The sequence below is a fragment of the Lepidochelys olivacea genome (assembly GCF_965140295.1).
Source record: "Lepidochelys olivacea isolate rLepOli2 genome assembly, chromosome: 9".
Taxonomy (NCBI): domain Eukaryota; kingdom Metazoa; phylum Chordata; order Testudines; family Cheloniidae; genus Lepidochelys; species Lepidochelys olivacea.
The window spans coordinates 27865361-27878023 of NC_140419.1; the positions used below are offsets into that span (position 1 = coordinate 27865361).

General features: G+C 38.7%; 1 protein-coding gene across 1 annotated transcript in view; it reads right to left on the reverse strand.

Annotated features, from left to right (window-relative positions):
- Positions 1 to 1181: 1181 nt before the first annotated feature.
- TSC22D2 (TSC22 domain family member 2) overlaps positions 1182 to 12663 on the reverse strand; it is a 35481-nt gene continuing 23999 nt past the window's right edge. Inside the window, exons 2-3 of the mRNA XM_084638290.1 lie at positions 4112 to 4163; positions 1182 to 2883 (exon numbers count right to left, since the gene is read on the reverse strand). Coding sequence (XP_084494416.1) covers positions 2623 to 2883; positions 4112 to 4163 — 313 coding nt within the window. The 3' untranslated portion in view covers positions 1182 to 2622. The remainder of the gene's footprint in view (positions 2884 to 4111; positions 4164 to 12663) is intronic.

The following is a 12663-nucleotide window of genomic DNA, read 5'->3' on the forward strand; positions in this document are numbered from 1 at the left end:
GAGCTGTCAGCCTCCACCCCAAACCCTGCTTTGCCTCCAGCATTTTATAATTATATATAAATTAAAGAACTGTTTTTACTTTATTGGGGGGTGGAGGTGCGTGTGTGTTGCACTCGGAGGCTTGCTATGTGAAAGGGGTCACCAGTACAAAAGCCTGAGAACCACTGAAATAGAGGGAATATGAAAGACTCCAAGTAAGCAGCATGCAACGTGTTTAGTTTTAATCACATGGCATGCTCCTCACTCTTTTCCTTAACAACGAGCACAATAAAAGGCAGGCCAACTGCTGCAACTCTCACCATCAGCACGATCAAAAAGAGTTGCTGAGCATCAATACAATAGGGCTCTCTGTAATGAGTGTAAGGACTGGCTTAAGCCCCACATTGACTAAATATTGTGCCAGCATACAGTAACTTGTTCGTAATGAAAAACAAAAAGCTTTCTACAATTCATCCAGTCAACACTTATCAGTTTCATCTTTCAGAGTGCTATAGCTTCTGTGAAAAAAGGAGTCCAAATGAAGTGTCACACAAAAGAAAATTAGTCAGGTGGTCCTTTTAAAAGTTGCAATGATATTCCTCCCCCAAACTGCTACAGAAGAGAATCAAGCAGTGAAAACATAATTAAGAATGCTCTCATCCCTGTTAAAATGGAAATCCTGGTGTAACTACTACCTTATTGTAATATTGCTGTGCCACATATGAGCTGGGGTAGAGTTAATGATACAAGTTGGGTCGTTTTGGTCAAGGTGTTCTGCAGATAGAGCCACGCCTTGCCTCTCAAAACCCCCCCCCCCCAAAAAAAACAAAACAAAACAAAAAAAACCACATTCCGTATCATCCGAAAGGATAGAGTGCTAGGATGTCAGATGGGGGTCATCACTCAAAGAGGGCAGAATTAAGATTGTGAGGCAGGTCTGGTGTGTACCACAACTATTTCCTTATTTACCAAGATTTAAGTATAGGGGCACTCAACCTTCTGGAAGGATACAAGACACTGTAACTCTGCTAATCACGTTTCAGGGCAAATAGTAAGTTCCTATTTTAATTTACATTTTAAGAATAGCATCTAAGCCTATTAGTAGTTATTGTTCACTAAAAACAAGGTATAACTTCAATTATGTTAAGAAAAACAGTTATCCAATCTAAGATTACATTTTGAACACATCTAGAGTCAAATAGTTCAACAAAACTGCAGTTTAATTTCAGAAAATGTGTTAAAATATATATATTTATACATCAATTTCTGACTCTATGTGTTAGTATACACAAATGATGGTCTCTCTTGAAACTATTTATGAAATGTACATTTTTTAATTTAAATACTCAATATACACTGCACTTAATCTGCATGTTGCATTTATTAAATACATTAAAATCTGCAATGTAACAAAACGTTTTCTCATACGAAATTCAAAACACCATTTTAAATGAACAAAAGATGGCTCACTTCATTGTTTTAAACTAGTGCATAGTACACTAGCGCAGCTCCACCAACACCAGCTGTTCGTTCTTTTTTTATTTGACATTGTTCACAGACTATTACATATTACAATAAGAGTGCTGGATAAAAACCATGAGGTACGAAAGTGGTTCAAAGATTATAGGTCATGCAGATCATGCTAGACAGCAAAGAAAATTGTGAATGAGAAAAACACTAAATAAAAATACATAAAGAATGTGCATTATAAAATAAAAAAAACTCAATTACACAGCTTTGCTTCTTTGGTTACAAAGTAGGTTGAACAATTTCACAGCTTTTTTATTCCCCCCCCCCAAAAAAAAATCATACGAAATGTCAAAAAGCAGAGGAACCATGGCAATTTCTCTCTATTAGAAAGTAGAAACAGAAATGAGCAAAGTTTTCTTCATCAAAATAGCCCATCAATTATTTATTATATCACAATAACTGGTGACTACCTGTACAGATGCACTATGGTCTTCATACTTACACTCTATACAAAATGTACATTCAAGCTGGGTCTTGACTACCGTCAATAAATACCAAAGGTAAATTGCCATTAGTGTTAGAAATATGCCAGGATTCTTTTGTTCAATTATTGCCTAAACATTTTATCTATTAAACGCAATCCCGTCTATCAATTTTTACTGATACTTACATTTATTAAAAAAAAAATTAAAAAAAAAGTTCTGTGACATTGTTCATGTACATTATGAAAATAGCAGCCCTGTAATAAATAAAACAAATAAATGAAACTAATATAGGCAAATGTTACTTATACTGAAAGAACAGTGGCTCTTAAGATGAATTGTTACTTCTTACATGAGATAGCAAGGCTCAAAGTAATCCATGGGTAATGGAAACCTTGGAGAGCCCTCAAAGCTCTTAAAGACCCCACTCATGCGCACCAAATAAATGCATATGCTTTGCATTAACTCCTTCTACCATTTCCCTTGTGCACTGATGACATAACTGGACACCAACTGCGCTGTATGACATCTCAAAGTGAGGGAAAGCTCTGTAGAATGATTGTCTAATACTGAAAAGGCCAAAACACACAACTGAAGCATGGCTACTTGCTTTCATATAAAGTGGAAAGAACACCAGTGGCACACAAGGACAGATTGCTTTCAGTTTTTTCTTAATGAGAAAAGAAAAGCTTTACGCTGAGGAAACATTCGGCTGCTGTGGAGGTTGCGTTGGCTGAGGAGGCTGTGCTGTCGCTGTTTGCAGTTGTGAAGTGCTACTAGGATTGGCCTGTTGAGTTGAGAGTTGGGATAACTGATCATTGTTTGAAAGAGATTTTAACAGTGCATTTTCTCGTTCAAGTAAAGAGTTTCTTTCGATTAATTCTTTTATTTGTTCCTTCAGGACTTCCACTTCTTCTCTGACTGCATACATCAAATGGCTTTTCACCAGATCCTGTGAACAGTAAGTCAGTAGTTACACAAACTGAAACAGCAGAGTTTACAATACAGCTCCGTCCTGCTCGGTCTTAAAATGTTAGTATGATTTCACTTATTCCATTGAAGTACATCTGGTTCCTAGTAACACTAGAAAATATTTATCATTTTAGAGCAAATAATCTAGCACCTGAGAAAGTGGCTGCAAAATGTCTCCAATCTGAAAGGCCACAAAACACGGTATGCTAAATGGGTTCTACTACACAACAGAGTAGGCCACAGGCACTTCCATTTGCATTAAAACGGTAAGGTCTTTTCTACTCCACAGGAATTACAAAAGTTCTACAGAAAGCTGAAAAGAAATGGAGCTTTTGAATGGCCTTCTAGTTACATCATATGTATTTTAATGCCCAAAAAACACTTTATAATAAAAAACAGACAGCAGGCTGTGTCCTACGTTTTGGCCTCATGAGAGGCATACATTAACTGCACAGAATATATGTTTTTGCAACTAGCATCTTGTAGATTGTTTTCAAACTTGAAAGTCTGAACATGAATATATAAATACACATGCATTTAGTATTGCAGGACGGCATGTACTGGGGAGCCAAGCAGTCCACTGATGAGACAACTGACCCTATTTCTAGAAATATGTACAAGGGGGACAATGTGATTAGAAGACAACTGAAAAATGGTGTCCTGGGAGCTGATGATGGGATCCTGCAGTGTAGCACACAAGAACCAGAAAGAAACTCAGACGGAGGGGGAGGGGGAACGGGAACACACACAAACCTGCATAGGATACATGGCAGAGTTGGATTTTAATTTTATTTCATTAAATATTAAGTAACCAAGGAAAATTTTAAGTGTGCTATATCTTCAGCGTCTCTACATTTAGTTCAAGTTTTTATGTTAAATCATTTCAAAATGTTTAAAAACTCTGTGTACCAACACCATGGGTAGGAAGCTCTTTGGATCTAATGTAAAACTAATCCTGATCTGTTGCCATTCCATAATCTGGGTAAATCCAGTCTTCATATGATGGAATGGAAGAATCAGAACTAATAGAGGGGAGGGGAACAGACATTACACTACAATGAAATTCTGGCTAATGATACTCAATTTTATTCTAGGAATCTGCATTATCCCAAAGATAGCATGTTTGAATAAAAATGAACATAGCTTGAAAGATTTCATCTCATTGATTAACTGCTTGTCCTATTAGAAATAATCTGTTTTCTACTTACCATTGCCTGTTCTATTTTGTTGTCAATGGCTACAACACTTGCACCAGATGCACTGTAAAAAAAATTCAGTGGATATTAGATTACTCTTACTTGACTAAACATTGAACCCATTTGTACATACAAATCTTGCAAGTAATAGATTGTTAAAGGTCTGTCTTATGACATATGTGCCTTTGCTGAGAGACTTTAAATCTTAGGAGGCTTTAAGAATTCCATAACACATTACATCCTCTGTGGAAGTTCTCCTTAACTGTCTGGGACAATTAGAGCTCTGAAAATTATACTGCCACTCCCCATTCAGGCTTCTTCAGTTTACCAACTACAGTAATGGCTATGTTATCCGGCCCTGTACCAACCGGAAAGCTCTATAAATTTGCATTTCTAATCTTCATAGAAAGTCCAGTTTATAGTTCAATTGGCATGGGGCTGGCAGGCTCCCTACCTGGCTCCGTGTGGCTCCCTGGAAGTGGAGACACGTCCCTGCTGCTCCTAGGCAGAGGAATGGCCATGAGGGGTTTGGAGTGTGGGACGCAGCGTGGGGCTGGGGCTCGGGCGGGGCTTTTGAGTGCCGGATCCAGGCAGTGCTCACTTTCGGCAGCTTCTTGCAAGCAGCAACCTGCCCCTGCTGTTCCTAGGTGGAGGCGTGGCCAGACAGCTCTGCATGCTACCTCCACCCGCAAGTGCTGCCCCTGCGGCTCCTATTGGCCACGGTTCCCAGCCAATGGGAGCTGCGGGGGCAGTGCTGCCTAGCCGCACCTCCACCTAGGAACAGCGGGGACAGGTTGCTGCTTGCAGGAAGCCGCCTGAGGTAAGCGTCCCCTGGATCAGACACCTCAAAACCCCTCCCACACCCAAACTCCTTCCCCGAGCCCATGTCCCGCATACCCTCCCATGTCCAAACTCCCCCCCTCTTAGTTAACGGGAATTTTTCATTTACCAGCACCCCCATTCTCCCCATATACCAGATAAAGCTTTTTATTGTATAAAACGTAAGTCCCTTAATCCATGCCTATGGACACCTAAAATTACCAGCCATTATATACCTTAATCTAGTTCAGTTACTGTTTAATTTCCCCCTCTCATTATCCACACACTCTCACTTAGAGAAACAAAAGGTTATGTAATAGATTAACAAATATGCAAACTTGCTACATCACATACTAATATGCAATGTTTTGACACACAAAAAACCCCTCCTGTAGTATTTGTCCTCAATTAGCTGACAGTAGAGGAGTGTTTTTATGGCTTTGCAGTAATGTGCCAGTAGTCAATGAGCATTTAAAAAAAAGGGTATACTCAAAATTCTGGAATCCCACAAGTGTCTTCATTTGCTCCCAGGAAACTCTGGATGCCCCATCCAATAAGGTAACTAGAATGCTATCGTAGGTCAGTAAATTAAGTCCCATTTAGGTTCTTACTGGTATGGGATATGTTTCTCCAATGCCAAGTGCTAATGCAAAGTGTTTTAACAAAGCAGGTTTCAGACTATCAGCACAAGATGGCAAAATGCCCCAACGTATTTTAGGAACAGAGTTTTGCAGACTTAAGATGACAATATTTATGCTTTCAGACAGTCTAATTTAAAAAAATCCATTTTAATACAAATTTTACAACAAAACTGTTTTAGTGTCTTGCTAACTTTCAAGCTTCCCCGTGTTACAAGGGTACTGTAGATGTCCCTCCTCAAAAATCAAAATGGTTACCAAAGCTAGCTTCCTTTTTCTTCTAGCATTTCGATTCAGATATATCCCTTTTCTGTAACTAGCTAAGATAATTTAACATGTTAGCCTTCCACAAAAATCAATTAAAAATAAATGACGGCCCTTAATGTGTCATCTTTCATCTCAAATAATCAAACAGTACACATCCAAAGCTCAACTTCTTAAGGAGAGGAAACCATAACCAATAAACTTATTTTAAAAGGTGGGTGTTTTGGGGGATGGAGGGAAGGAAGGTAGAAGTAGAGAGTAAACACCTAAAAAAAAGTTTTACAACAAAAGTCCCATGTAGACAAAGCCTTAGGGAACGTACGTTCTAAGAAATAAGTTTTCTTGGCAGTTTTACAATGTTGTCAACTCCAAAAACTCAAAAGTCATGAGTCATCCACCCCCCACCACACAAATACAGTGAGACTAAACTTAAAAAGTTTAAAAAATAAATACATCTGGGGTTCTGTTCATAAGCCTTCTGTTTTGAGACTGTATGGTGAACTTTCTTCACATAGTCAAGATTGTCTGCAGTCATAAATGCTAGAAATTTACACTGGTGAAAAATTAAAGCAGAGGTTCTCATGCAATCTCCTAACTGTTGGTATCAAGATAGATACCAAATACCAAAGACTCAAAGATAGTGAGAAGCGCCACCTCACTATACAAAGTTCCATCTCAGCTTCTAGACCTGAAACTACTCCACATAAACACGCACAAGAACCCTGTTCCTCATCAAGATCCTCTCAGCAGCCTTGCTTTCACACTCATGGAAAGGGAAAAGCCAACTGCCAAAGCTTCTATTAAAGCTCATCCTCTATTTTCTCTCAAGTGTGCATGGCATCTCCTAGAACAGCATACAAAAAGATAAGCATTAGTAACAAGCAGGAAGCTGAGAGAAAGTAACAAAGGCCATTTCGCTGACCGCTTTTGTAGCATCCAGGAGGCTCTAAATAGATAGAGAAGAGACAGTTGTCTGTAATCTCAAGGCACTTACTAACAGAAGGTAGATACAAAGGAGCACCCAAAGCAGATCAACAGACAGCATCCTATAGCAACTTCAGTATCTTTCTACCTTCCAGCAGTTAGTGCAGAGGAGCTGGGCTTCTTTTATCAGGGTATTCCCTACCAAATAAGGATTTGGCTGGTGGAGGTTCCCCCATCACCCCTCAATTTTTATTATTTTTTTTAAAATTAACATCTGGGCTAGCAGGATTAGTTCTCTGGATTGCAGGTGTCAAAATTTTCAAGCCCTGCTTGTACCTACAACCACTGTCATCTGAATAATTTATATACTGTTTTGAAGTTTATGTATCTAAGAAAATATAAAGCTACAAGCTATCATACTGGCATAACCTGTGTATAGCTAGAAAAGTCAGTTTTATGCTGAACACAGAAGTCAAAAGTTGGTTTTAGTGTTTAACTACCAACCATAACATTAGCAAGACTCATTTCATACTGAAGTCCAGTAAGTAATCTTGTACTTCAAAATTAGCTTCAAAACGCAAGTAGATAGTACTAGGAAATATAAATGTTCTCTCAAGACCAAAGAGTGAGTTATGTTAGTTCATGTATCAGCTATAAAGTAGCTATGTGCTTGTGTTTCACTGTGTGAGTTAAAGATTTGGTAAAAAGAAAGGCCACCTACCTTCCATAACAGAGTTCTTTGAGATGTGTCTTCCCTATCTGAATTCCATTGTAGGGTTTCAACAACTACAGTGTTTTGCTAAATAAAATAGCAAAGAGTAAATATTTTATTTTTATATATATTTATTTTTCCTGGGGACTGGAAGATGTACAGAAATGAAGTTTCCAAGCTCTTAAGTAGACACAAGATTGTATGTGCGTGCGCAAAACACTGCACAAGCTGTAGCTGTACCTCTGCCCAATCTAAATACTATTTAGAATTTTTTTCCCCCTGTGAGTTCATATTTAAATGCCTTAGTAACCCCATCCACATTACAATGCATCATTGATATGTTTAGAAAAATCCTAGTTTTAAAAAGAATGGGGTTAGATGGAAGTCTGACACAGGTAAATTAACATACAACATAAAATATCAACAAGCTTCTACAATATTGTCAAAAGGTACCCTCTGGTGGACAAAGTAATACTATACCCAATGCATGCTAGGCTTTTATTTGGAAAGTCACAGAACTAGCATCTTTGAGAGCATAACGAAGACCAGCAAGTGTTATCTGTAGTAGAGTTCTTTAAGTGCATGTTCACAGTTAATGAAATAGTATATCTTACTAGAGATTACACAAATAGTTAAAAGATATTGTTTAAAAGAATAAGAAGTTGAAGAAAAACATAAGTATGTAAGTGTCCAAAAAAGGCAGGCACTGAGAGAATGGAATTGAAGAGAGTGGGAGGAGAAAAGTGTTACAAGTTAAATGAAATTGGCATTATAAAATTAAAATATATTATATTGAAACTTTTTGGATGGTTAAAGGCATTCTACCTTCAGCAGCATTCTGAAAGATGTTTAGATATCCATTATAATCTCAGAGAGTTCCTGCTTATTTAAATTTAACCTTGTCAAAGTGGATTAAATCACCACCATTTATAATTAATAGGTACTTTCATTATGAACTGTTTGGAATGTTTCTAAAAATATCAAACTTGTTACCCTTGGGATTGAATTTTTTTTTATGATTGTTCTCAGTAAAAAGTGATACTCGGGGAAAGTTTGTTGGCAATCAGTATTTTGAAGTTTGGACATAAAAATGGTTCATGGTTTAAGAAATTCAGTTTTATGTTCATAAAGTAGTGTTTAGTTTTAAAAGGTTACATAGTGCTCAATGAAGTACACATACTATGCCAAGTTTGAAAGTTATGAATTGCTTCACTTCCATTAATTTAAATCTCAGCCATCTTGCTATGTATCAATTTTCTTTCACATTTAAATAAGGTTGCAAATCTCAGTGATCTGATGAAGTAAACCAACTTCAGGCTTCACTTTTTAAAAGTTACAGAAGACATGCCCTACATAAGGGGTATTGATTAGCTGTAAGGTCCATTTCCTCAGGAAATGCATGACAACTGCAAATCAGAGGCCAAGGGGAAAAAAACCCCACCACAAGGATTTATGTATTTTCTTGGTATTTCTTGTGAAACAGCATCTGTGAAAGCAAGAATAACGTTCACAAGTCTTTGGGCTTGTTAATTCTCCACCACTACTGCAGCTTTTCCTGTCCCCAGAAGATAGATCAAGATTTCCCTGTGGAAGAGGAGATCAGAAAAGCTGCTCTGAGGATAGCAGGGAATATTGTTGGATTTACTAAAATGGATGGTTCCTTTAGAACCAGTGTCAAGCTGCCAGCATCTCTCCAGAGGAAGATGAAGACCTGTCATCAAAACAGTGTAGATAAACAACTCTCTGACTTCATCCAAAGACGCAGTGCATTTACTGTGCAACATTGGGTGACGTGGAGGCATCCTAACCATTTTGTTAGTTATTCAGACCTTCTGAAGTCAAATCACTGTTTGGATTACAGTTCACACAGATAGGTCTAGCATTTTACTTACTACTCCTGTAAAGTTAACACTTTCCTTGGGATCCACAATCGATTCTAGATCCGATCCTGAATTTAAGGGCTTGTATACACAGGAAAATTGACCAGCATAGCCACAGTGGAATAATTATTCCACTATAGCTATGGCGATCAGTTTTCCCATGAAGACAAGTCTTTAGTCACTAAGAACACTTCTGTGGTGCCATTTAATGATAGAAATCAAGATAAGTTTATTTTGGGGGTAACACACTTCACAACAACAGTAGACCTAATACTAAAAGTTATAGTTTTGGAGGAGCAGCATACTTAAATGATCTTAATAGCTAAACTAACAAGATGTACTGATAGCTCACTAGGAAATAGTAAGTTTTAGTGAGAGCTATTGACAATCAACTACGTAAATGTTGTGGGAACCTTCTGGTAAACATAAAAGAGGAAGGATGATCCAGTGGATAGGGTGTTAGCCTGGGACTCGAGAGACAGGTTCAATTCTCTGTTCTGCAACAGACTTCCAGTGCAACCTAGGGCAAGTCACTTAGGGGAAGATTTTGAGAAGAACTTAGTACCCAGTAAGTCCACTGAGAATAAGTGACTGCAAATCTGTCCATTAGTCTCTTTGGGCAACAAAATGGCAGATGAAATTAAATGTTGATAAATGCAAATTAATGCACATTGGAAAACATAATTCCAATCCTACATATAAAATGAGGGGGTCTAAATTAGCGGTTATCACTCAAGAAAGATCTTGGAGTCATTGTGGATAGTTCTCTGAAAACATCCACTCTATGTGCAGCGGCAGTCAAAGAAGCGAACAGAACGTTGGGAATCATTAAGAAAGGGACAGATAAGACAGAAAAGATCATATCGCTTCTATATAAATCCACAGTAATGCCCACATCTTGAATACTGCACGTAGATGTCGATGCCCCACCTCAAAAAAAAAAAAAAAAATTTTTGGAATTGGAAAAGATTCAGAAAAAGGACAAAAATGACTACGGGTATGGAATGGCTTTGGTATGAGGAGAGATTAATAAGACGGACTTTTCAGCTTGGAAAAGAGACGACTAAGGGTGGATATGATTGAGGTCTATAAAATCATTATTGGTATGGAAAAAGTAAATATGGAAGTGTTATTTACTCTCTCGTAACACAACTAGGGGTCACCAAATGAAATTAATAGGCAACAGGTTTAAAAACAAACAAAAGGGAGTTTTCTTCATATGACGCAAAGTCAACCTGTGGAACTCCTTGCCAGAGGATGTTGTGAAGGCCAAGACTATACCAGAGTTCAAAAAAGAACTAGATAAATGCATGGAGTATAGGTCCATCAATGGCTATTAGCCAGGATGGGCAGGGATGGTGTTCCTAACCTCTGTTTGCCAGAGGCTGTGAATGAGTGACAGGGTATGGATCACTTGTTCTATTCATTCCCTCTGGGGCACCTGGCATTGGCCATTGTTGGAAGACAGGATTGTGGGCTAGATGGACCTTTGGTCTGACCTACTATGGCCGTTAAGTTCTTAGATACACAAAGAAACTCTGACATGTAATATTGAGCATCACCATGCTGAACTTTTAGGTGCCTAGAAAATTAGTGGGCTTCACAAAGCCAGAATTAGGTACCTAAGCTCCCTATAAATGGGGAGAGGGTGGCACGTCAGAATGGGTTTCACAAAAGCCACCACACATGGCCAGTCCTTGCCTAAGCTAGCCAATGGAAGGTACTAAACTGAGGTGTGCGCACTAAGCCCGCTCTCAGAGCTACAGTAGAACCTCGGAGTTATGAACACCTTGGGAATGGAGGTTGTTTGTACCTCTGAACAAAACTTCTTTTCCCAAAAAATGTTTACAACTGAACATTGACTTAATACAACTTTGAAACTTTACCACGCAGAAGAAAAATGCTGCTTTCCCTTTATTTTTTTAGTAGTTTATATTTAACACAGTACTGTACTGTATTTGCTTCCCCGCCTTCCCTCCCCCAGGCTCTTCTGCTGCCTGATTGCGTACTTCTGGTGAGGTATGTGGTTGACTGGTCAATCTGTAACTCTGGTGTTTGTAACTCTGAGGTTCTGTTGAAGGTGCTTAAGTCTGGGCTTCAGGGAGGCACCTCTGTGTTTGGGATTCTCGGCTGCAAACCTCTTCTGGCATGGGCACTTAAGCTGTTTTAGCAAGAAGCTGGTGGGAGGTGAGCAGCGGCTTTATGACTAAATAGAGTGATTCTGGGATTTAGGCTCCTAAAGTGTCAGTCAGGGGGCCTAAGACATTTTGTGAATCTAGCCCTTTGTGCCTCAGTTTCCCATCTGTGAAATGGAGACAACAGTACTTCATCTCAGAGGAGTAGTTAGGATAAATTCTATTTGCACACCCCCAAAGCTTTAAAGAAGAAACCATATAAGTACCTGAGACAGCGTAACCCCCCCCCCCCAAATCCCCAGATTTGTTCTAAAATAAATTTACAATATGTTAGGCTCACTTTCCCCAATAGGCAACTGCTATTTAGGCAGCAGATGCTCTCCTTTTTATTACACCAGAGGAGCTGCCTTTGTGACAAAGTGGGGGCAACCTGCTCAACAGGAGGATACAGGAGTTTTTTCTTCAAAAAAAACCTCTCTTTCACATTGTCATAGCTAGTTCACATAAAGCACTTTGAAAATGCTGATTGTCCCTCCCACAAAGAGTTTACATTCAAAGTATAAGACAGGACAACAGGGGAATATAAGCAGAAACAGAGAGCACACGATAAAAGTGACATGATATGATCAGCATGAGACACAGTGGTCTCAGCACACCAGCTGCCTACCAGTTGCCAGGTTTGTTTTTTAAATAGATATCATGGCAAGAGAGAATTTAAGGACGGACCTGAAGGAGAACAACGAGATATTCAGCCACAAAAGTAATAGTCTACACATTCTTTAAAGGCTTATAAACTACTTTAGAAGGACCTCCAAAATGTGGTTTTATGTTGCGCTAAGGCTGTATGCAAACAGAAAACTGTGGGTTATTTGTGGCCTACAGTCTATTTTAAGGCTTACTGAGTTTTTATTTTTTTCACTCTCTAGGAGCGAACAGGGTTCTTTGGACATACACACAACGTTCTCTCAGTTTTAGTGAAGCATTTAATTTGAAGAAGTCACATCATATCCCCTTACTGTGCACTATATATGTAGGGCAAGAATGTCATTTGTGTGTACTTTACATGAGAGAAGAAACCACATCTCTGGCAGTAGTTTATTTAACTCTCAGTCACCAGGCTGCTTTGTTGCAAGAACAAGCTAATCCTGAGTAGATTTTTTTGGAATTGCTACAGAATCCTCACGTAACTTCA